The sequence below is a fragment of the Aotus nancymaae genome, unplaced genomic scaffold (genome assembly GCF_030222135.1).
Source record: "Aotus nancymaae isolate 86718 unplaced genomic scaffold, 86718_ANA_hifiasm-v0.15.2.pri h1tg000072l, whole genome shotgun sequence".
NCBI lineage: Eukaryota > Metazoa > Chordata > Mammalia > Primates > Aotidae > Aotus > Aotus nancymaae.
In genome coordinates, this window is record NW_026988487.1 from 8,462,296 (window position 1) to 8,488,260 (window position 25,965).

The window sequence follows — 25,965 nt, forward strand, 5'->3', positions numbered from 1 at the left end:
TTCCAAACACCTGATTCTTGACTCAACATCACCTTGCTCCCCCAAATCATTGTTCTATTCTTCTTCCTTCTCTCTTTTCTCTTGCTCATACGCTCTCAAAATATCCTTGTTTAAAAGAACTGATTATCCGTGCAACAACATAGATGAATCTCAAAACATAATACTAAGTGGAAGCTCTTCCGGTCCTAGGTGCTTCGGGAACCGCGGCTTAGGTGCAGACATGGCCAAGTCCAAGAACCACACCACACACAACCAGTCCCGAAAATGGCACAGAAACGGTATCAAGAAACCCCGATCACAAAGATACGAATCTCTTAAGGGGGTGAACCCCAAGTTCCTGAGGAACTTGCGCTTTGCCAAGAAGCACAACAAGAAGGGCCTGAAGATGCAGGCCAACAATGCCAAGGCCATGAGCGCAAGTGCCGAGGCCATCAAGGCCCTCGTAAAGCCCAAGGAGGTTAAGCCCAAGATCCCAAAGGGTGTCAGCTACAAGCTCGATCGACTTGCCTACATTGTCCACCCCAAGCTTGGGAAGCGTGCTCGTGCACGCATTGCCAAGGGGCTCAGGCTCTGCTGGCCAAAGGTCAAGGCCAAGGCCAAGGATCAAACCAAGGCCCAGGCTGCAGCTCCAGCTTCAGTTCCAGCTCAGGCTCCCAAAGGTGCCCAGGCCCCTACAAAGGCTTCAGAGTAGATATCTCTGTCTGCCAACGTGAGGACAGAAGGACTGGCGCGACCCCCCCAGGGCTGCCATCTGCATGGGGCTGGCGTCCTCCTGTGCTATTTATACAAATAAACCTGAGGCAGGAAAAAAAAAAATACTAAGTGGGAAAGCCATACTCAAGAGCTACATATAGTATGATCTCATTTATAAGACATTCAGAAAAAGGTGAAACTCTAGGAACATAAATCAGACCAGTGATTGCCAAGGACTGCGGTGGGGAAGAGGACTAATAACAGAGGAGTGGGAGGGTTGCTTGAGTCCAGGAGTTCCAGGCTGTAGTGAGCTGTGATTGTGCCACTGCACTCCAGCCTGGACAACAGAGTGAGACCCTGTCTCAAAAAACAAAAACAAATGCCAAAACAAAACGCATAAGTAAATAATTTATTTGTGTATAAATTGTTCTGTACATTTAAACACAGAAAAACACATTTCTATGAATATCCAGAAAAACGTAACTCATTTTTATGATCTTCATTTCTTTAATGAGGCAAAAAAGCAAACACAAACAAAAACCAAAAATACAGACTCCCACCAGTGGTGGTATTGAATGAGTTAAATGTCTCCTTGAAATCAGACTGCTTTTGATTCTGTAATGTGGCTAGTCAATAGAACAATTCAGGGCAGAGAATTCTTGTGGAAGAAGGCTGCAAATGTAGGTTACATTAGGAATCCACCGAGACACTGGTCTGGAGTACCAGATGGGAAAGACTGTAGATATGGTGATAGACAAATTCGTATTTTTCTGGGTAATTTGTTAGTGAGATAGTTAAGGTCTAGCTTGAAATAATTTTGGACAGATTTTAGGGCAAGCAGTTTGATGTTGTGGGAAGTGTATGGCCTTGGATTAAATCTTGAATTTAGATCAATAGACCTGGGTTGAATATTGACTTCTCCACTTGATACTGAAAAGTATTATTAATATAGATATTAAGTTAATTAATACTTAAGTATTAATAAGTATTACATATATTAACTTAATATATTAACCTCTGGCTGTTCATTTCCTCATCTGAAAATGGGCTAATAAAAGATGCCATGTGCAGGGCATGGTGACTCATGTCTGTAATCTCAGCACTTTGGGAGGCCAGGAATTCAGGACCAGCCTTAGCAATGTAGCGAGACCTCATCCCTACAAAAATTTAAAGAATTAGCCAGGTGTGGTGGCATGTGCCTGTAGTCTTAGCAACTCAGGAGGCTAACGTGGGAGGATCATTTGAGCCTAGGAATTTGAAGTTGCAGTGAGCTATGATAGAACCACTGCACTCCAGCCTGGGCAACAGAAATTATGTCTCTAAATAAATAAATAAATAAAAATTTTACAATTACGGGCATGCAGGGTTGTCATGAGGATTTGAAATAAAGAACTAAAACCATACTTCAGTTTTATAAGGGACTAGCACATAATAGGCGCTCAACAATTCATAACACTTTAATATTTACTGTGGATTAGAAAGCACAATCTATAATAGGTCAGGCCCAGAGACAGAATACTCAGGCCTAGGGGGTCATGAGCCTCAGATGTGGAGAGGTCCTTTGAAGGCCACTTACTGTGTCTGAGGAATGATGGAAGACTCCTCCCAACCCCTACAAAGCTGGATAACTCTCTGTTAAAGAGGCCTTTCCCATATGATAATAAGTTTAATTCTAAGCTGGGAATTTAGCTTCATTTACCCAAGAACATTTGGCCTCTGAGTCAGAAGGAAAAGGTATTTCTTCTGTTCTAATTGGAATTCCACATGATTCTCCAGGCTATATAATAATACAGTAACCACCCCCTCACCACTTATTCTCAGGGGATCTGTTCTAAGACCCCCAGTGGATATTTTCAACTTTAGGTGGTACTGAACCCAATATATACTATTATTTTTCCTATACATAATGTCTATGATAAAGCTTAATTTTAAAATTAGGCACAGTAAGAGACTAATAATAATAATAAAGCTGAACACTGTGGCTCACACCTGTAATCCCAGCACTTTGGGAGGCTGAGGTGAGAAGATTGCTTGAGCCCAGGAGTTCAAAGTCAGCCTGGGCAACACAGTGAGACCCCATCTCTAAAAAAAATATTGTCAGTCATGGTGGCACAAGCCTGTATGTAGCCCAGTTACTTGGCTGAGGCAAGAGTATTGCTTGAGCTCAGGAGTTTGAGGCTGCAGTGTGTTATGACCTGGCCACTGCATTCCAGCCTGGGTGACAAGAATAAGACCATGTTTCTAAATAATAATAACAATATATTGTAATAAAAGTTATATAAATATGTGGTCTCTTATTATACTATACTGAGAATAAGAGGGGATTACTGTAGTATATTTAAAGGCTAGACAAACATAATAGGAGAATATTGATTAGTAAGTCCTTGGCTTGGTGTGGTGGAAAGTGCTCTGCATTTGAAAATAGGAAGCCTGGGTAATTGATCTGTGTTTTTTCCCCCGAAGTAGGTACTTGAGGTCAATACTTGTTCCTTTTGGGGTTTCATTTTCTGACTATAAGAAAAGAGGATGTTGAAGACTGGGTGCCTATAATCCCAGCACTTTGGGAGGGTGAGATGGGTGGATCACTTGAGGCCCAGACAAACCAGCCTGGTCAACACGGCAAAACCTGGACTCTACTAAAAACACAAAAATTAGCCTAGTGTGGTGGCATGGGCCTGTATCCCAGATATTCAGGAGGCTGAGGCATGAGAATCACTTGAACCCAGGAGGCAGAGGTTGCAGTGATCTGAGATTGTGCCACTGCACTCCAGCCTGGGTGACAGAGCAAGGCCTTGTCTTATAAAAACAAAAAAACAAAAACAAAAAAGAGGATGCTAAATGACTTTTAAGGTCCTGTCCACCTAGGACATTCTAATGTTCTATGGTTTGATACTGGAGAAGGATCTTAATTAATTAATTGATTTATACAAGGCTCAATATGTATTCATTCCACGTGGAACCCTGTGCCACGTGCTGGGGAGTTAATGAACAAGCTCAGCAGAGGCCTTTCCTAAATTGAGCTTGTATCTCTACTGCAGTGCTACTTGTCTAGGCTCAATTCCCGTTCGATGCTTTCATCTGGAACATAGAGGGCATGTTAATTCCATTTGTAGGAAGTTCAGATCTGGTAGTGCTGACCAAGACATTATATGGCAGAATCGGGTTAAAAAACAAAACTAAAAAAATAAAAAAACTTCTAAAGTTTGGAAAGATGGCCAAGACTCACAAATTAAATACATAAGATACAACTCAGTGCATATAGAAGGAAAGTCTTCAACTCAGGTTTAAAAGGCACAGGATAAGAAACAGAATGGTAGCTTTAAGCAACTGACCTGTTCTTCTGTTCAGGCTTTAGTAATAGGGATTATATAGTCACAAAGTTACAATTATCACAGAGTTGAAAAAGGATTGGGCCCCCCTAAGCTCTCTCCACCTGACAGTTATATAAATGCTATTGATAAGGATGGGAACCACTTCTCTAACCTTTTCCACTGAGTATTTTCCTTTCCTTTTCTTTCATTCACTCCTTTGAGAGCAGGTGTGCCTTATCTAACATTGTATCCACTCCAGTATCCTTAGTCCATAGTTCTTGGGTTTGCACACAATAGGCAATTGATAAAATGGAAATAATACCTGACTTTATAGCAGTTCATGTGAAAATAAATCAAAGCAGTTTAATTGATATCAGTCAACTGTGTGATGGAGCTACCAGGAAATACCAAGATCATCTTGGGCTACATGGATAGAAGTGAACGGTGGACAGCAAGAGGGCTGTGTGCTCTGTGTTGGGCACACAAGTTCACAAGCAATGTGTTCCATTCTGGGTATGACATTGAATGAGCGATATTAAAATCGGAGATTGTTCAAACAAAACGAACAAATTAGGGACAGCACAGCAAAGTGTAATAACATCATTTTGGTGTCAGACTTGTTCAGACGGACACAAGTTGACGCTTACTGTGTCACCTTGGGGAAGTTACTTAACCTCTCACAGCCTCGGTTTACTTGTCTGTATAATGGAAATAATGATAGCATCTATTTCGTGGATTATGCCAAGGATTATGATCATCATGATCAATTATCGTTTACATTTGGAGGAATTAGAGTTGTTTAGCAGAGGGTTTGAAGACTTATGATTTTGGGTGTGGGATGCATGGGATATTATGTCTATCTTTAGATATTTGAACAACTGCTGTTGGAAGAGTTATTGTGTGTATGTTGGGTAGATGCATATGACAAAATTAGGTCAAATAGTGGAATTTGCAGAGAAGATGACATTGCCTCAACAAATGGCATACATTTTTGACAATTAGCTTTGTTTAAAAATGGAATTCAGTTCTTCCATCAGGTGGTGATTTCCAGACCACAGTGAATGTTCAAGCCGAGACTGGTTTCTGTGTCTTAGAATGGTATAGAGGAGAGCCCTGCACTGGCAGAGTGAGTTTGGGCTATTAGGAGTTTCCAAACTTGGTTGTGCAGGAGAACTATCTGGCAGTAGAGCTCAGGGTTTCTGATAAGCTCCTTAGATGGTTTGAGTAAAGCCAGTCTCTGGATAGATGATTTAGATCCACTGGACTGCAGGATGGGTGCCCTTTCATGTCTATTTTGTTATGATGGGATTCCAGTGGGGAAGTGCTTTGAGCCAGGAGACAGGAAGATAAGAAAGTACCACAGATATTTTGGAGTCATTTGGTTAGAAGGGAGGCTTCAAGTTCGGGAGTGGCTGAAGTCTAGTTTGAATGAGAAGTTAGTGTCAGTGTATGGAGAGCTTTAGATGCTAAGTATGGGAGTTTGCAGGTTATCAAGCAGGGGTCCATGATAAATGTAGGGCAAAAGAAGTTACAAAAAATCACATTCTGAAAAGTTGAGCTAAATGATGAAGAAAAGATAAGTCCAGACATCATATTCCTTCCCTCTTGGAGTTCTCAAGTGCGGAACCTGTAGCTTGAGTTGTCATCTTCCATTTTCTTTATGTTGGAGTTCTTCTTCATGGCACCCTGGGTGGTGATGACCCACAACATTCCTGCTGCTTTCCAGGCTGAGGGAGTGGGCAGGAGGAGGAGCTTTCACTGAAGTGATTCCCTCAGCTGTAGAGGAAGCATCCTGGGTCTGCTCAACAGAAAAGCCACAGATCATGGACTTGGTGGTATCAGAGGTGCCAAGGGCTGGAAGCCAAAGTTCAGAGTTTCCTCTTGAGGAGCAAGTTCTTTTGCCTACCTCCAACCCGCTGACTTCCTCCACGTAAGCACTTTTGTTCTTATCTCAAGGCAATTCTTAAATTAATTAGTTGCAATTATTGGCTCTGCTGCAGTGGAATGCACAGTAACAGAAGGGGGAAATGAGGCCATCAGGGAGATGCAGGTGGGTGTTCTGAGACAACACACAGAGGAACTGCAATTGTTACACTGACCAATTAAGTCCTAAAAAAACAAACAAACAAAAAAAACCCTAAAACCAAAACCTGTTCCAAATAGAAACACAAAGCATGAGGCAAATATTGTACTTACACAGTGTTCGTTCTAATGTCTGCCCACATCCAGAGGCCATGAAATGTCCTTGAGGATGGTCTCCCATGACAGTAAGTCACAGCAGGCAGAAAGAGCAGTAGGCCTTATTAGAAACTATAGGTTCAAAGGCTTCTTTTTATTAGCTGTGGGATTCGGGGGCCAGTCAGTTCCATCACCTATAGAATGCAAACAGAGACACCAACCTCAAAGGGTGTTGGAGCCTTACATAGCAAGAACCTTTGGCCATATTTTTAGTTTGATAAAGGCAGATTGAGTTTGTGATTGTCTCTGCTGCAACCTGGCTCTCCTGCTGGGCCAATACACGGTCCTTGTGCCTTCATGAAGATTGTTGCGACTTTTTTTCTTTTTTTTTTGAGACGGAGTCTAGCTCTGTCGCCCAGGCTGGAGTGCAGTGGTGTGATCTTGGCTCACTGCAACCTCCACCTCCTGGGTTCAAATAATTCTCCCACCTCAGGTCCTGAGAAGGTGACTGCAGGCACGTGTCACCATGCCCGGCTAATTTTTTGTATTTTTAGTAGAGACGAAATTTTGCTATGTTGGCTAGGCTGGTCTTGAACTCCTGACCTTAAGTGATCCACCTGTCTCAGCTTCCCAAAGTGCTGGGATTACAGGAGTGAGCCATCATGGCTGGCCAAGACTGTCATTATTTTTTAGGATTGTCTCTGCTACTCTAGTGCCATTCCCAGGCAAAACTAAATTTGCACATTTTCAGGGAGGCATTATAATAATAACCTCTTTGATGGTTTGGGAGTTGTTTTAGTTCCCTAGGGCTGCCATAACAAGTACCAAAAAATGGGACCACATGCGGTGGCTCACGTGTAGTCCTCACCTGTAGTCCTCGCTACTTGGAAGGCTGAGGCAGGAGGATTGCTTGAGCCCAGGGGGTTGAGGCTGCAATGAGCTATGATCATACCATTGCACTCTAGTGTGGGCGATGGAGTGTCACTGTTTCAAAAAAAAAAAAGTAATACAATCAAGGTGGCTTTAAACAACAGAAATGTATTGTTTCATAGTTGTGGAGGCTAGAAGCCTTAAATGAAGGTGATGGCAGAGCCAAGTTTTCTGATGGCTCTATGGGAAGAGAATCATTCCTTGCCTTCTCTGACTTCCCGTTTGCATTCAATTCTTGAGTTCCCGGGCTTGGAGATGCATCATCCCAGACACATGACTGTCTTCGCCCTGCATGCCTTAGAGCGTCTTCTATGTCTGTCTGTCTCTGTGCACAAATTTCCCCTTTTTTATCATTACGCTGGTCAAGTTAGATTAGGGCCCACTGTAATGACCCTATTTTAACTTGATTACCTCTGTAGAGACCCTATTTCTGGAGGAGGCCTCATTCTGTGTACTGGGGATTAGGACCTCAACATATCTTTTTAGGGGGACACAATTCAACCCATAACAGAAGTCACATAGATCTGGGTTCAAATCTTGGCTCTACCATTTATTAGATATGGTCGTGGTCAGGTTATTTACCTTTCTAAGCCTCAGTTTCTTTATTTCTAAACTTGGAAAGATATTATTAATTACCTCATAGCGTTGCTATGAGGATAAAAAGGGATAATGTTTTCCAAGGGCCTGGCAAGTGAAGAAGAGGGGCATTTTCATGGACCTATTACCCTTCTTTTTTTTTTGGAGAGAGAGCGAACTGCTCTTCCCAGAACACTTTTAGAGAAATGGGACATATTCCCATGTCCTAGTTACTAAAGAAGTTGGGAAAGTGAATATTTGACGTTTTCAGCCTAAACAAAGGGAGATGAGACCCTGCCAGCAAAGAAGAGGTGAAATATGGGTGGAGTATGATCAACAAGTAGGTAACCAAGAGTAACTGCCAGGCCCATGTGGCTACTGTCTTTCTTGCACACTCCTTTCTTCATATTTCCCCAGTAGAACGCAGGCTTTCTCTGAATGTCTATATACGGTAGGTGTTCTGATATGATTTGATTAAATCTCCATCGTGCTTGTAGAATTGGCTGAGGTTTCTCTCACCATAGTGATGTACAGGGACTTGGATGCTCGTCTTCTATCCCTTTATGACCTGAAGAATCAAGTTTAACTGAAGAGGCATCTCTTTCCTCAGAGAAGGGTACAATTTTCCCATCAAGGATATTTGAAGCTGGGCATGATGGCTCATGTCTGTAATCACAGCATTTTGGGAGGCCAAGGCAGGTGGATTGTTTGAGCCCAGGAGTTTGAGACCAGCATGGGCAATGTGGTGAGATCCTGTCTCTACAAAAAAATACAAAAATTAGCTGGGAGTGATGGTATGCACCTGTAGGGAGGCTGAGGTGAGAGAACCACTTGAATCTCAGAGGTTGAGGTTGCAGTGAGCTGTGACTGCACCAGTGCACTCTAGCCTGGGCGACAAAGTGAGATCTTGTCTCAAAAAAAGTCAGGGAGTACCTATTGTTATGTTGGGGGTAGGTTATTCCTCAGATTTTTTTTTTTTTTTTTTGAGACAAGCTCTCGCTCTGTCACCCAGGCTGGAGTTCAGTAGTGTGATCTTGTCTCAATGCAGCCTCGACCTTCCAGGTTCAAGTGATCCTCCCACCTCAGCCTCCCAAGTAGCTGCAACTACAAGTGCCACAATACCCAGCTAATTTTTGTATTTTTAGTAGAGACAAGATCTTGCCGTGTTGCCCAGGCTGGTCTTGAACTCCTGGGCTCAAGTGATCTGCTTGCCTTCACTTCCTAGAGTGCTGGGAGTGCAGGTGTGAGCCACCGCACCGGGCCTATTCCTTAGATTTTATTCAGTCTTAGATCTCCAACCATCTGGTAGGGTTTAGGAATAATAGTAGTCCAGTTTAAGAGGATAGAAACAGTCATTTACAAACGTGTTTCTTGACATGGAATGCTTCCTTCAAATAGAAGCTTACAAGGAAGTCCAACATGTAAAACACATTTTAGCAGCCCTGTTCTGGTTGAAATGGGATTGGCTGTGAAAACTCAGGCATATTGCACTTACCTTGTTTCTTTACAGTGTCTCTTAAGACACCTTTGTGGAGCTCCTCAGCCACCTGAGAATTAAAAAAAAACCCACTGGGATATTCATTGGTGAGGATGCTATTTGTACCCAGATCTGTCATATCATTGTCTAATTTTGAATCTGGGAAAGGAGAATGAAACCCCTGTGCAGCAGCAGAGATTCCAAAGTCCTGCAGACTCATGGGAAGGCTGCTTTCCTGTGATTTCTTGTGAGCTCTATAGTGCTCCATCTTTCTGATGGAGAGGGCTCTCTGCATTCCCAATGGGGTAGCCTAACCCACAAGTTTCTCCCAGGCATTGACTCAGCTACAGATCCTGACGCTGACTTCCAAAGACAGAGGATTTCTCAGCTTTTCAGTGCATGTAAAGCTTCTAGCTCCTGCTCCCATAGGATTCAGTATTGCTACAATGACCTCAAGGTATAGGGATGGAATATATCCTCCATAGCATTGCTTAGGACCACAGGCAGGTATCAGGATTCTTGCAACATCTGAATATATATTTAAATCTAGTTGTGCAGCCGGGCATGGTGGCTCATGCCTGTAATCCTACCACTTTGGGAGGCTGATGGGGGCAGATTACCTGAGGTCAGGAGTTTGAGACCAACCCGGATAACATGGTGAAACCCTGTCTCTACTAAAAATACAAAACTTAGCTGGGTGTGGTGGGTGCATACCTGTAATCCCACCTACTCAGGAGGCCGAGGCAGGAGAATCACTTGAACCAGTAGGGAGAGGTTGCAGTGAGCTGAGATTGCGCCATTGCACTCCAACCTGGGCAATAGAGGGAGACCCCATCTCAAAAAGTAGTAAATAAATAAATAAGTAAATCTGGTTGTGTGCTAACATAGCCTAGTGGCTGAGATTCAGATTTTGCATCTGTTGTGAGGATTTTGAACCCAGCTTTGCCTCTTTCTTATTTTACAAGGTTGACCAAATTACTTCTCAGCCTTAGTTTTATTATTAAGTAAGGACAATAGTATTTTCATCTTAGAGCCATTGTGAGTATTAAGTGAGGTGATATGAGCAAAAACACTTTTCCTTGTGTATGCTGTCAGTAAGAACCCCTGTTGCTGCTGTTGCAGAGGATGGTAGCTGTGCCTTCAGCCCTGGAGAATGCTTTTACTTCCTAGCCGGGACACTGTCACAATTTTTGCTGTGAACATTATCTTGGACCACTTGACCTTTTCTTCAGAAACATGATCTTTGCTGCAAAAAGCCTCACCCTACTCCTGCAACGCCACCTGTTCTGTGAAAGAGGGCCAGGCGCTTAGAGTGTCCTGTAGTAACCTTGCCACCACTTCCAATTCAGCACCACGAGCAGAGGTAGAACAGAAAGAAATTGGTTGGGATGTCATGCGTGCCTAGATAGGCTGTACTTTTGGCACAGGCATGGGTGAAGGGGCTAAGTACATAGTGAGCTGGACAGGAAAGGCAGAGGCACGAAAAAAGGAGTGTTCTGAAAAAAAAAAAAAAAAAAAAAAAAAGCAATGATCTTTTGACTATCTAAAACCCCAGGCCTGAATACTAAATGTTTGGAAGCACAAAGACAATTTGAGTTTCTCTAAAATCAAACCTGGGTGTGAATGCTTAAGTATTTAAGATGAAAACCTCTCCCAAACTTCTGATTTAAATCTCCAGGCTGCTAAACAGACTCTAGATAATGGGATCCAAGCATCCATATTTTAAACAAGCTCTCCAGGTGATTCCGTTCAGCCACTTATTGGCTGATTTTTTTGGGGGGTGTATTCACTCCAAACCCACATCCCTTGGGTACATGCTTTTTCAATGTAGTGCAGAGGTGCAGGATTTCTTTTGATGTCTAATAATAATCATCATATGGACAGAATTTCATAGAAGTTGAAGGAAGTCTGGTTTGGGATCAGGAAACCTCAAGTCTAATAATCATTTTCTTTCAGTTTCCCCATAGGAGCTTGGCCTAATCATGTAGCTGCTGTTTCTCAGAGATAATGGTTGCTCTTTGCATTGCCTCATGATCATCACAAGGTCTGCACAACAGCAGGGGCAACCATGATTATCTCTTCTATGCGGTGTGACAAAATTTCTTGTTATCTTAGATTTTTCTATGCTTCTCAATTTTTCTAGGCAAATTATAAACTGTCACACTTTACTTATCTTAAATTTAGCTGTCTCACAGTCGTAGTGAAAAGCCAGAAGGGAAAATTACATTTACATGCACACACACATACATTCTCTTTCATTCTCTCTCTATCTCTTTCTCTCTCTCTCTCTCTGTCTCTTCCTCTCTCTGTCTCCCTCTCTCTGTCCTCTCTCTGTGTTTCCCTTTCTCTGTCTCTTCTCTCTCTCTCTCACACACACACACACATCGCTTTTAAACAGCCAGACCAGATGGCACTAAGGTTTAAGATACTTTACATGTAGACAATCCTCTTAGACTCATACTCAGAGCTTATTTACTCTTATTTTATGTGCAATTCTAACAGAACTTCATTATGTAACTTCCAAGCTTCAAGTAGAATAGGAACAGCAAATAGAGAGAACAAAAATGGGGCAAAATAGGTAGATATACTGAAAGCACCGAAATCTGAGAGCTTAAATGCCCAATAACCAGGCAGAAGAAAAAGAAAACACTATATATAACAAGAAAAGAGCATTTTGGAGCCACTAAATTTAAGAGTAAATAATCCTCTGTGCCTCCATGGATCCTGGCAATGCTGTGATATAGCACAGTATAATCCCTCCTGTTTTCAATGATGACCAGTCTGAATCATTGAGAAGCCTAGATTAAATTCTGTATTTTGTGTTTAGGAAGCATGGGTGTAAGTATTCTAGCTAAGAAAATTTTTATTTATTTATTTATTCTAGCTAAAATGTTTAAAACTTCCAGACAAGATTTGGCTTCTGGGAGTCATAGAGTTTTAGAGTTGGAAAGCATCGTAATAATAATTATTGTTTTTTTGAGACAGGGTCTCACTCTGTTGCCCAGGCTGGAGTGCAGTGGTGCAATCCTGGGTCACTGCAGCCTCGACCTCCTAGCCTCATGTGATTCTCAAACCTCAGCCTCCCAAGTAGGTGAGACTACAGGCTTATGCCACTATGCCTAATTTTATTTTTTTTAATTTAATTTTTTTTGTAGAAATGAGGTCCTACTATGTTGCGCAGGCTTGTTTCAAACCCCTAGACTCAAGCAATTCTCCTGCATCAACCTCCCAAAGTGCTGGGATTATAGGCATGTGTCACTGTGTCTGGCAAAGCATCATGATTTAAATAAGAATTTTATTTATGAAGTGGTATAGGACAGTTACCCTCTCTGTTGAGCTAACCAGCCAGGTGTGACCTTCTGTTACCCAACAATTGAAGTTAGTGAACTAGACAGAGGAAGACTTTTTGCCATCCTAGTATTAGATGAATCCTAAGATCCTTTCTAAAATTGCAGAGAAAGAAGTTAGAGGCAAAGAAAAGAATTCATTGATTGCCACACACAGCATATGTCCATACTTCCTTCCTACTTTGTAGGACCTTCGATGGTCTTATACTCCCACCACATCCACAACGTTCCCCCCAGCTTTCATCTGCCCCACGCTGCCTATCTCACAGGTCCAAATGTATTCCTATTCTTTAGTCTAGCTTCAGTGTGCCAACTTGTCCAAGAAGTTGTCTGGAACCTACAACTGAAACTCATCTCTCCTTCTCCAGACTTCCATAGGCTGTTACTAAGTGCTCTCATTGTACTTTTAAATTCAAATCTTATAGATTTTTCCTTTTTAATTATGGTTTCTTCCTCTTAATAGCCTGTCCTTTGCTTGAGGACAGAATCTGGATTTGATTCATTTCCGTGTCTTCAATAGCACCTGGCATAGTCTTTCACATTTAATGGGACTTTTATAAGTGTTTGTTGAATGAACCACAAAGAGACAGCCTTCACATTTGTTATTACTACGTTGATAACTACCTTTACTTATCTTTTGCATTTGTTATTGTTACATTGCTGACATAGTTAATTAGGGCCTATGGGGTAAACACTGTAGTCCCTAATACTGAATACTGATAGAGGCATTCATATGGAAAATTAGTACTCTTATTCTTTCCCTTAGGAGAATAACAACTTTCCCTTTTCTTAAAATGTGAGACCTGAGAGTAATGGTCTCTGTCAAATGAAGAGAAAGTCATTGAACATCGTAATGCAGCATTACACTCGTGACTATAGCTTCAGAGCACATTTGTTTGACACTCTGGTTCATTGGGTCTTAACCAAAGTGGTCTAATAACGTATTTGTGTAACATACAGAGACTTCAAAATGTGCACAAACTCTTGGCTGTCAAATGGCAGGCCAAATGGATGCTATTATCCTTGTTTTTAGATGAAGGTTCTGAGGCTCATTGAACTAATGTGAGTTCCTCAAGGTTACACAGGAAGTAGCAGAGCCAGGGGCATTTTTTGTCAGCTCTTGTCTAGCGTGAAAACCAGAACATTCAGAAATCACAAATTCAAATGTTTCTTGTTTGGTTCAGCCTGAGCGCTCTCTCCCATATATGAACACTCACAGTAAGAATTGATTCTACTACTTTTTGCATTTTCTACCCGGAGATGTTATTGTTATTTAAAAATACAGAGACAGTGTAATAGTTTATTAGTTAAGTTAGGTCACAGTACCCAGATACATGGTCAAACACCAGTCTAAATGTTGCTAGGAAGGTACTTTTGAAATGAGATTAACATTTAAATCAGTAGTCTAAGTAAAGCAGATGACCCTCCGTAATGTGGGTGGGCCTTCTCTAATCAGTTGAAAGCCTCGAGAGACAAAGACTGAGGCCCAGACTGCCTTCGGACTTGAGCTGCAATAATAACTCTCCTCTGGGCTTCTACTCTGCCTGCCTGCCCTACACATTTCAGAAATGCCAGCCCCCACAGTTGTGTGAACTAATTCCTTTTTTTTGAGACAGTCTTGCTCTGTCACCCAGGCTGGAGTGCAGTGGCATGATTTCGGCTCACTGCAACCTCCACCTCTGGATTCAAGGGGTTCTCAAGCCTCAGCCTCCTGAACAGCTGGGATTACAGGCATGCACCTCCATGCTAGCTAATTTTTGTACTTTTAGTAGAGATAGGTTTCACCATGTTGGCCAGGCTGGTTGGCCTTGAATGCCTTACCTCAAGTGATCCGCCTGCCTCGGCCTCCCAAAGTGCTGGGATTACAGGCATGAGCCACCATGCCCAGCCTGTGTGAACTAATTTCTTAAAATAAATCTCTTTCTCTCTGCACATTCTATTAGCTTTGTTTCTCCAGAGATCCCTGACTAATATAGACTGCTCCTAATTTATGAGGATAATTTGTTTTATAAATGTATTTAAGCTTAACATATAAGAAACCATCAATGTATAATGATACAAACTTTTTTCAACAGAAAAAATTACCCTACTGAAAAACAACCAACCAAAAAAAACCTAAAAAAATTAGTAAGTTGGACCCCACTGGAAGTAACTAAGGTTTCAACTTCCCATTCTGAAAACTGACCATTAAAAGGAAAGAGTTAAGCATTTATTCAGTCCTTCCTGTATGTATTATCCTGCAGGATAACCAAGCCCTAATTGAGGAGGGAAAGTTCTCCTTTACAAAAAAAATCCAGCCAACAAATATGGAAGGATTGATAGAGCTAGAACTGTTTTCTAACATCTATTGTAATAATCAATTCAGGTAATTATCAACAAGAAATGAAACCATGAGATGAAAGGTAGATGAAGAACTTTACAATGGTTTGATCATGCGGACATTCCCTGATTCACTCATCAATTTGAGTATCACTAAAAGTGGGAGAATCAGACATTGTAAACCTCCAAGCACAAAGATATTTACAGCAAACAGAACCATCTAGGAAGAATTCTTATCAAAAAAGATGAAGCTGCATCAAGTCTTTAGCTAATGTCAATGTATAGGAAATATGGCAGATAGAACAAATTAAAGCAGGCAATAAAACAAATAGACAAACTCCCAATGGGTAGGCAACTAAGAGTGAGAGGAGTGTTACTCATAATTGTACTGGGACGAAAGGTATAAACTGGGGCTGTCTCATGCAAAACTTGAGGAGTGGTGACTGTAAGCATGTGGTACATTCTTCTTCTTTTTTTTTACATTTGCACATAATTTTATTTTTATAAAAGTTTTAGTAAGATGAAATTAAATTTTCAAAAATGACTGACCTGGTTTCTGCAATAAGTCAATGCCATGAGGCAAAGGCAAGAAGGACTGTTCTAGATTAAAAGAGAATTAAGAAATATTAGGACCAAATGTGGTGAGTGGACTTGGTTTGGATTCTGATTTCAACCATTAGGGAAATATGGTACCATTGACTGGGTTTAGGTGATACCAAGGAATGCTTATGTCACAGATATTGTAAGAACATTGAGGTAATGTGAGAAACTATCCATATATTTTAGAGATGCATAATGAAATATAGAGGAGTAAAATGACATTATATATATGATTTTCCTTAAAATATTTTATTAAAGGATAGATTAGGCTAAGATGGCAAAATCTTGATAATTACTGGTGATAATTTTATGGCGATGTCTATCATTTTCTCTATTTTTCAGTAGATCTGAAAATGTCATAAACAAAATAAAAAACTAAATCTGAAAAGAAATATTCTCTCTCTTTCTCTCCTTTTTTTTTTTTTTTTTTTTTTTTGAGATAGGGTCTGCTCTGCTCTATTGCTCAGGCAGGAGTGCAATCAAGCAATCACAGCTCATTGCAGCCTCAACCTTCCAGACTCAAGAGGTCCTCCCACCTCAGCCTCCTAAGTAGCTGGGACCACAGGTGTGTTCCACCACACACTGCTGATTTTTTTTTTTTTTTTTTCTGTACAGATGAGGTCTCCCTATGCTGCCCTGGCTGGAGTTGAACTCCTGGGTTTAATTGTTCCTCCCACCTGGGCCTCCCAAAATGCTGGGATTACAGGTGAGAGCCACTGTGCCTAGCAGAAAAAAAAAATCTTAAAAACCAACATATTCTATAGTTGTTGGGTCTAAGAACACAACAATTTGCCTATTTAAGCTATAATTTACAGAGTAATGTTAATATCTAATATATATTGTACTTGCTACGTGAAGTTCTAAGCACTTTATATGTTGTAGTTCATTTAATTTCATAAGCCCTGGAAGGTAGGTATCTACTTGTTATCATTCCCACTTTATGAGGAAACTGAGGCACTGAGACATTAGCTACCCAAGATTACATGTCAAGGGAGTTTAGAAGCTAGAGTTTGAACTAGGCAGTATATCTCTAGCATCCATATGTATTCTTATCCAGTCTACTATTTTATGCTTAATGTTAATTTCCAAGAACAGAGTAGCACTGATTTCTATGTGATATAAAACAATGAATTGAGATGAAGAAAGAAAGAGCTTTCTTTTCTTTTTTTATTTGAGATGGATTTTTGCTTTTGTTACCCAGATGATCTTGGCTCACCACAACCTCTGCCTCCTGGGTTCAAGCGATTCTCCTGCCTCAGCCTCTCGAGTAGGTGGGATTATAGCATGTGCCACCATGCCCGGCTAATTTTGTGCTTTTAGTAGAGATGGGATTTCTCCATGTTGGTCAGGTTGGTCTTGAACTCCCAACCACAGGTGATCTGCCCACCTCGGCCTTCCAAAGTGCTGGCGTGAGCCACCACGCCTGGCCAAGAAAGAGCTTTCTTTTACGGGGAATCTTAGACAAAATTTCAGAGGAGATAAGGTCTGCCTCGGCATGTTCCTCTCCATCTGTGTGTGCTCCTACCTCTACCTGCATCTCTCTTCATGACCCCAAGTGTCTAGTAACTTTAGGCCTTTCTAATTCCTCTGATCAAAACCAGCTGACGATGAATGAAGCGCCACATGCCCATTTCACTAGATTCTAGGCAGTGTGGGTCTGGGTTGGGGCCTTAGATGTTGCAGTTTAAATAAGCACTCAGGTGATTTTGATGTAGCTTGTCACACTTTTAGAAACGGGGCTGGTGTTTCCCTTCCCATAAGTCTGCATCATACCCTACCCTATATTCTACCCAAAGTGAACTACTGTTCTCCATTCTAAGAACTTAATCTCCAAGTCAAAGTTCAATTCCCTATTCCTTACTTTAACATGAAAGGAAAGCAATGGGATCACACAAACGAATTCACACTAAAACAAGAATAGCTAATATCAGCTCCCTGAAAATTCCCAGAATTGTTTGGATTTTAAGAAGAAGATAATTTGCAACCAATTTAAGGATCAATTGATGGCTGAATGAACTCATTCATTTAATTATTTGACAAACGTGTGTTCAGCACGTACCATGTGCTGGGCACTGAGAATATAAAGGAGAATAAGGCATGGCCTCTGGCTGCAAGTTGCTTGGACTAGAGTTGGGAACAGAGACCAGCAACAAATGATTCTAACAGTGGAAAAGTGTCCCTGTGGAGTTTAGGACAGGGTGCTATGAGGTCACAGAACAGAGTTTCCTAATCCAGAGTGGGGAAAGTGAGGGATCAGGAAAGACTGTGCTGAGAAGGAGGCATATCGGCTGATCCCTGAAGTTGCCTGCAAAAATTCCAGAGGCTACAAAAGGGGAGGGTTTATGTAAGAAACTGAGAATACTCAAGAAACACCAGAACAGAGAGAGATGGAGGAGGATAGCAACAAATGAAGCCTGAATATATGGGTGGGGGCCTTTATGGAAATTGAGGCATGCCTGGGTCAGTCCTTGTGGGTAAATAGGAAGTTCAGCTCTCTGGGGGCTTTTCCTTCTTCCCTCCAGCAGTATCACCCATGGGGAGCCTAGAAAACATCACAGAAAGGAGAGAATGGCTTAAGTAAAATTCCAGTTCCTTTCTGCCTTGAGAAATTAGGAGATGCAAGGCTGAGACTCCTTGCAGCTGACTACTTGGAGGAGTGCTGCTGACAGCCTTTGCCGTTCCCTGGCAAATGGCTAAAAGGAGCCTACAGGGAGTGTGGATTCTGGACCAGCCTCAAACAAGGCTGCTAGCTGAGTCTGAAGGGAAGCTGCTAGAAACTTCTGAAAACCCCAGTAAGAGGTGAGGTGAGTGGCTGTCTTTGTCTCCCCTAGACTCTTGGAAATTGCACCTTCAATTCTTGGAAAATTAAACGTTTTTTAGGTTGGCTGATGGCAATGACACGGCCCAGTTTTCCTTAGTATTTACTTTTTTGGCCTTCAGCCAACATCCCAAAGTCAGTCTCCTGAGTCAGGCCAGGACACTAGTCCCATGTCTGCTGATTCTGCAGTAGAGACTGGAAAAATGCGCCCACTTGATCCTTGCAGGCTGGAAGCACTTGTGTCTCCTCTGGCTCCGGGCAGAGGCATCCTGATTGCAGTCTGTTAGCGTGGAGGCTGCATTATGAAATGCTCACCCAAAGTCCTTTTGCCTTTCTTTCAAACACTTGCACAAGTAATAGAGATTCATTTTAGAAAAATTGGAAATTTTACCCAAGCATAAAGAAGAAAAATTTTACAATTTCCCAGGGTTTAGTACTGTGCATGCAAGTTTAGGACATGTGCTTCTAGACATACATATGCACATTATAGTTTTTGTACTGTCGTGAGGTCATATAGCATATGCTGTTCAGAAGGTAGCTTTTCTTACTTAATAATATATGATTATTAGCCTATTACAATGTCAGTATATTTGTTGCTACAATGAGGACGTACTATTCCACGGTAAAAATCCACCATATGTTATTAAACTATTTTCATTTTTGGACATTTAGCTTGTCGCCAATGTTTTTTTCTTTATTCATCTTTGTATGTACTTCTTATACACTTATTCAATTTTTTCCATAGAAGAAATTTTTGAAAGTGGACCTGCTAGGTCAGGTGTCTTCACATTTTAAAGGCTCTACACATATATATCTAATCAAGTGGCCTTATAACTTGTATGAATGCTCACACCTGGTAGCAGTGTGAGAGTATCATTTTCTATCATCACCATTATCATCATCATCTTCACTAATATTTAATGAGCACTTAGTATGGGTCTCGCAAATATCCAAACATTTTATTTAGAACAACTCATTTAATTGTCACAACTCTGTGGTAGATACCATGGTTATTCAACAGGTACAGTGAGGAAACTGCAGTACATCATTATATTTAGAAAACAGCAACGTAAGACTGGGTGTGGTGGCTCATGCCTATAATCCCAGCACTTTGGGAGGCCAAGACGGGTGGATCACCTGAGGTTAGGAGTTTGAGAACAGCCTGGTCAATGTGGTGAAAGCTCTGTCTATTAAAAATATAAAAACTAGCTGGGAGTGGTGGTACGTGCCTGTAATCCCAGCTACTCAGGACGCTGAGGCAGGAGAATTGCTTGAACCCAGGAGGTGGAGGTCACAGTGAGCTGATACCACTCCACTGTACTCCGTCCTGGGTGGAGTGAGATCCTGTCTCAAAAAAAAAAAAAAAAAAAAAAAAATGAGGAAAATAGAAATGTGTAAGTGAAAAAGGAAGAAAAGTAATTTCTTCATCTTCAAACCATTCTCTGTAGAGTAGCCACTGTTAAATGTTTTATTTTTGTCTAAATGTTTTCAATGCACATGAAAACATGTAAGTGTGTGAATATACTCTTTTTCTTTTAAACCACAAAAGAGATCATACTACATAGATCATCACACTCCTCTGCAACCCAGATTTTTCTTCTAACAATATTTCATGGCCATCTTCCCATGGCAGTTCATGCAGATTACATCATTTGCAGGTGCATGGCATTCCATTGCATGAATATACAACACTGGTTCATGTATCTCCCTCATCTTCCCAACCAGGCTGTAAATTCTGTACATCTATAGCATAATCCTATGGCTCTTAGCAAAAGTCTGAGCTCATAGCAAGTGAACACTGGCTGGGAAAAAAGTTGTTTTCTCTAGAGTGTATGTTTTCGCCAAAAATCCAAGTATATTAAATGGAACTGCCAACTGGAGAAAAGCTACCTTCGGCAAATTATAAATCTCTAGGTTTTAGTTAATACCATTAGCAACTGGCTGCAGTTGAGTTGGAGGGAATCTTGGGGAATCTTATTGATGAGCATTTTTGTGAAACTTGTAACACCTTTGAAGTATACCAGTTAGTTGTATCATCAAAAGCATCTAAAGTAGAGTGGAAAATCACCAGAAAGGCACTCAGGGGCCTGGGTTCTGGCACTGAATCTGCAAGGTGGTATCTTGAGCAGGGCACTTTTCATTTCTGTTTCTTTTTGCTTTTACATTAGTGGTTTGGACTGAAAGCTGTGGGGGCTTTTTCTAGCTTTGACATCATATGAATTTATAAGCCAGAGCAAAACCGACTTTTGTGAGCCATACGGTAAGAATGGGCCTGACAGCTCATGTTCTCTAAGGAATAATTTTAACTCTTGGTTTGTACACTTGACATTTTTTGAGATAGAAAAATAAAGAAAGGAGAGCATATGATATGGTCTCAGAGTGAGAGTGAGAAGTGAGCCAAATCTGCCTTATGGTCTCCCAGAAACAGTGAAGGAGAAAATCAGTCCTTGCTATTTGTTCTTTCCTACTTCAAGCACTTTCCAAACAGATTTGCAACCAAGATTTGACATGCTCTGTTATGAGGACCCAGGGATACACGAAGTAGGGTCATATGTAAATTTACTTATTTTATTTAGGAAGTGAGAAAAAGGTGTCAACTTGTACATACACTATGATCATAAATACATAAAATATACACTTAGAACAGCAGAAAATGCAGCAAAATGACATAGTATAATATGGGTAATGGGATTATGGGTGGTCTCTATTTTTTTTTCTATACTTTGCTGTATTTTCTCAGTTTCCCAAGTGAATAGGCGTCACTTTTAGAATCAGAAAAATACAACTAGGCTGGGCACTGTGGCTCCTACCTGTAATCCCAGTACTTTGGGAAGCTGAGACAGGAGGATCTCTTGAGACCATGGGTTTAAGACCAGCTTGGGCAACACAGTAAGACCCCATCCCTACAAAGAATAAAAAATTAGCCTGATATAGTGTGCATGTCTGAAGTTTCAGCTACTCAGGAGGCTAAAGTGGGAGGATTACTTGAGCCTGGGAGGTTGAGGCTGCAGTGAGCCATGATTGCACCATTGCACTTTAGCCTAGGTGACAGAGCAAGGCTCTGTTCCCCACCAAAAAAAAGAAAAGTACAATCAGAAAAAAAATCTTCAAATATTAATAAAAAAATAAGCAAAGAATTACACGAAATGCTGGTAGAGATCACTTTGAGGAGTTAATATCATCATTATTTTCTCTTTCTTTTCCTTTACTCTGTTTTTCAAGTTTGCTTAACAAATGTATATTAATTTTAGAAGGAAAAACAACCCCACTAGGGCAGCTGTCTACTCCAAATTCATTCTCTCCCTCTTCCTTTCTAGTAGAACCCTGATTTTGTTGGAAATGTCAATGTAACCAGCAAAAGTCTATACCTTCCAGTCTTCCTTGCAGATAGAAGTAGACACTCAATTAAGTTCTAGCTAATGAAATATAAGCACACATTGCTGGGTGGGTCTCTCATCTAACTAAATGGGGTTGTGCCTGTTTGCCTATGCCCTCCTTCTCCCTTCCTGGCCTCAAACTCAGATGTAAGGTTTGGAACTGCAGCAGTCAACCTTTAATGAGAAGACAACCTCAAGGATGAAGTAAAGCTGATAGAGCAGAAATAAAGGTGCCTGCAATATTAGGGGCATGTTGGAGCCACTGCATCTGGCTCAGCCACTTTTTCAACATCAGAGTGAAAGAAAGAGAGCAAACTCCCCTTGACATTTCAACCACTGTAGCTGTTAGTCATAGCTGAGCACAATTTCTAACCAATACACTCACTTAAAAAATAAGAAAAAAACCCACATACATTAATTCCTAATTACTGTGACCATCTTAAAAAAAGGTTTTACGGTCAATGCAATCGAAATTCACTTAAAATTAAGGAAATAAAAGGTAATGTTCTACTAAAAATTAAGAATGGGCTCTGAAGATCCAATACATCCAATATGTTTCACATTGCCAACGTTCCATGCCTGGTGACAAATTCATTATTTTTTACATTTGGGGGCAATGAGTTTGTTAATACACCCCAGCAACTAAGAAGTCAATGCATCACCATATGCCTGAACTGAGACCATTTGTCACGGTTTACATTCTTTCTAAAGAGTGCAGAACAGACCTTGACTTGTAGAAGCACCAACGTGGGGATAGTTACTTGAAATGTTGGATGGAAAACATGTTAGCAAATGAGGCGTGTGAGTACATCCTGTGAAAGGAAAGGTCTCAACCCCCTGTTAAGCTTCCTGCTGCAGCTCCCTGATCAGTAGCAATGCTGTAGCCACAGGCAGTTTTTCAGGACAAATCTTCCTATCCCTGATTTCCTCATTCAAGAAGGTTAGGCTGGAAATGAGAGGAAAGGAAAGATCAGGAACAAAGAAAGATGCAGGGTCAAACCTGCCATAGGCAAAAGGTCCTTGGCAATTTGTTAATTACTCCACTGCTCCTTTTTTTTGCAGGTGAGCAGGTGAGGCCTAGTACCTCCAAGGAAGTTAGTGGCTGGGCTAGAATTAGAACCCCATACCTCCAGACTGGTGCTCCAAGGTGTAGTCTGTAGAATCAGGAATGCGGATGACAACCAAGCACAGGGTCAGCTGACACAGAAGTGTTGGCAGTATCAAGTCAAGGAGGGAGTCACAGCTATTTTCCTGGTAGTTCAGTAGAGGCACCTCCACTGAGGAAAAGAAGTTTGGGCTGAAGGTGGTGGCTCAAGCGTGTACCCTAGCACTTTGAGAGATTGAGGCAGGATTGCTTGAGTCCAGGAGTTTGAGACCAGCCTGGGCAACATAGTGAAACCTCGTCTCTACAAAAAATACAAAAATTAGCCAGATGTGGTGGTACATGCCTGTAGTCCCAACTACTCAGGAGGCTGAGGTTGGAGGATCCCTTGAGCCCAGGAGATCAAGGCTGCAGTGACCCGAGATGGCACGACTGCACTCCAGCCTGGGCGTCAGAGCGCTCTCTCTCTCTCTCTCTCAAAAAAAAAAGAAGTTTAGATAATTTGAAGCCAAAGTGGGCAGAGAGACAGAAAGAGTAATCTGTTGATTCATTTTCTCAACTCTCACCTTCCCTGTGAACCCTGGCTTTCTCTCCGTGGTCTCATTCGTCACAAGGCTACCTGCTGCATTTTCCCAGCCCTCTATGCCCAGGGACTTCCTCTCTACTGTGTCTAGGAACAATTTGTTTCCATAGGATAGTATTCTTATGCTACAATGGATGTAAAAAATCTCTCTGCTTTTTCCAATGAGAAACAAAGTCTTCTCCAAAGGATGGAGAATTTCTGACATGTTCAGTCATTTATTGGGTACTATGCGGAGTTGAAATAGATGTACGAGACATGCACTCTTTTTTTGAGGTGTTTCGGATCCAGCCAGGAAAGAGAACACAAGGGAAGTGACTAGGATTTACAAACTAACAGAATAACTTTCTTTTGCATATGAAAAAGCTCATCAAGGAATTCTGCAAAGCATCCTTAGCAATACGAAGACCAAATTTGAACTGTACTATTTTTTAACTTTTTTAAAAAAACTTCCTGGATCAAGTTCTTGGCAAAGTTCCCACCCCTACCCATCTAGACCAAAACCTGGGGTTAGCTGGGGGAAGATTGGAGGTGGATTATTCTCGTTACACATAGACAAACTCCAAGGTGATATGGTGGAGTGGGGCAGAGCCAGTCTTCAGAGTGAGGGGTACAAGAAGATTCAAATAATGTACATGTAATTTATAAGAATGTGCATATGTGCATATACAATATATAAGGATATACAAATGTATACTTGTCTGAAAACACACACACATGAGTACTAAAATTATCTTCACTCACTGGAATGCATGGTCAAAGGCATTCGGAAGCCATTGGTTTAGAGACAGGGCTTCAGAATTGCCTAAAATATATAAAGTTGGGAAGATGATATTAACCTCTCAGGGTTACAGTGAAGATTCAAGCAAAGTGCTTGGTATAGTTTTTCCTGCCAGTTGGTAAGCTTTACAAAGACAGAACTCATGTCTGTTGTGTGCATTTATTGTATCTCTCAGGCCAGGCATAGCATCTGCACAAAGTAGGTGCTTTACAAATATTTTTCAAATAGATGAGTGGTCTGTAGGTATATCCAATTATTTCCATGTTAACTAAACCTTCAGCTGTATCTGTGCTATACAGGCAACAAAATTGGAATACACAGAACTGAGAATAACATTATGAAAGAAACAACCTTCAACTCACCCTCTGTATAATAATAGGTAAATCATTCACAAACTTGAGCAATTTATTATTAGAAACAAATTATTTACAACACACCTCATAGCTGATGATGATTCACCAGCATGCTACAAACCCATGGTTTTGAACCACTGCTGTAACCATAGCTTATTACACTTTGTGATCTAATCTGATTGGATTCTTTCATGAGATGCACTTATAACAAGCTCTGAATAAACAGTGCTTCTTTATAAAACCAATAATGGACTGGGTGTGGTGGCTCATGCCTGTAATCCCAGCACTTTGGGTAGGCTAGGCGAGGATCGGTTGAGGACAGGAGTTTAAGACCAGCCAGGGCAACACAGCGAGACCCCGTCTCTATAAATTTTTTTTAAAAAGGAAATTATCAGGGGATGGCAAACACCTGTGGTCCTAGCTACTTGGGAGGAACACTTGACCCCAGAAGTTCAAGGCTGCAGTGAATTATGATGGTACCACTGCTTTCCAGCCTGGACTATAAGAGTAAGACCCTGTCTCAATTTTTTTTTTTCAAAAAGACCAATAATGGGTAAATAAGAGAAAATGAATATGAAGTCTAAGAGCAGAAGAGATGTAGGTTAAGTACAGAGAAACATTCTTGATAGTGAGAGTTGTCAAACCCAGTCTTGCTGCCATTTAAGAGATCAAGTATTCCCCTTTGGCCCCTAGATCTTCTGGTTTTCCTCCTGATTATGTATATAATGATGGCTGCATGTACATTTTTGTCTCCAAAATTCTATAATATTCATTTTCTCCCTCCCCCAATGGCAAACAGCTTTTCATGGATACATTTCCTTGATAAGAATGTCTTTATCAATTCTGACAAACACTCCAGATTCCAAATTCCACTGCCACGTTTCCACTGAGCCACTATGGGACAGTTTTAAGCCCTCCCTTGGAGCAGCACACTTTTCTCTCCCTGGGTCTTCCTGATTCCTCCAAGCCAAGTCCTCTTCTTCCTAGTGTCTCCTGAGCTTTGTATTGTACGCCTGTCAACTACAAATTGCAGTAGAGGCCACCAGGCTGGCAATGCATCAAGCAGAGAACCAGAAGATCCCAGCATATGGCCGGTGTTTAATTAAATAATGGTTGAGTACAGAGAAGCTTTGAGAGAGAAAAAAAAAAAAAAATATGCACAGACAACTTCCTACGATCTTGGGAGGATGTGAAATAGCTAAAATCTTTCTTAATCCTGGTGTTATAAAACCCTTATATGGAACACTGCCAGCCCAAGAAAGTCAAAGTCGAAATGAACTGTATAACAGAGGTAGGTAATACATGATATCAATCATTTATTATTGTATCTCAATCACTAGTGTTTTCAGGGAAGATGACGTAATGAGAAAGAGACTGTTCTTGTCACTCTTGGGCAATACTTGTGTGTGTCTGCCCTCTAGTTCTCAGGAATTGTTCTAATCAAAGAGATTATTTATTTTGTACTCCCTGAAAGTGGTGGCAGGGAGAGACAGATCTCAAAAACATGCCTTTTCTGCACCCAC

General features: G+C 41.2%; 2 protein-coding genes across 9 annotated transcripts in view; one reads left to right on the plus strand and one right to left on the minus strand.

The window, feature by feature from the left end:
* The first annotated feature begins 220 nt into the window (after positions 1-220).
* LOC105722767 (large ribosomal subunit protein eL29-like) lies at positions 221-702 on the plus strand. Its single transcript, XM_012460451.3, has one exon. It carries the CDS (start codon positions 221-223, stop codon positions 689-691), a length of 471 nt encoding a protein of 156 aa, XP_012315874.3. The 3' UTR covers positions 692-702.
* A 386-nt stretch (positions 703-1,088) lies between these two features.
* Positions 1,089-25,965, minus strand: part of SMIM36 (small integral membrane protein 36) — a 31,929-nt gene continuing 7,052 nt past the window's right edge. Inside the window, exons 2-5 of one of the 8 annotated variants that reach the window (XM_064367576.1) lie at positions 9,880-9,976; positions 9,184-9,235; positions 6,201-6,376; positions 1,089-6,113 (exon numbers count right to left, since the gene is read on the minus strand). The gene's annotated coding sequence lies outside the window, so the exon portion shown is untranslated. Of the gene's footprint in view, positions 6,114-6,200; positions 9,977-15,385; positions 15,432-25,965 lie in introns of those variants that run through there. The other 7 variants (XM_064367574.1, XM_064367572.1, XM_064367575.1 and 4 more) reach the window with 7 other exon arrangements.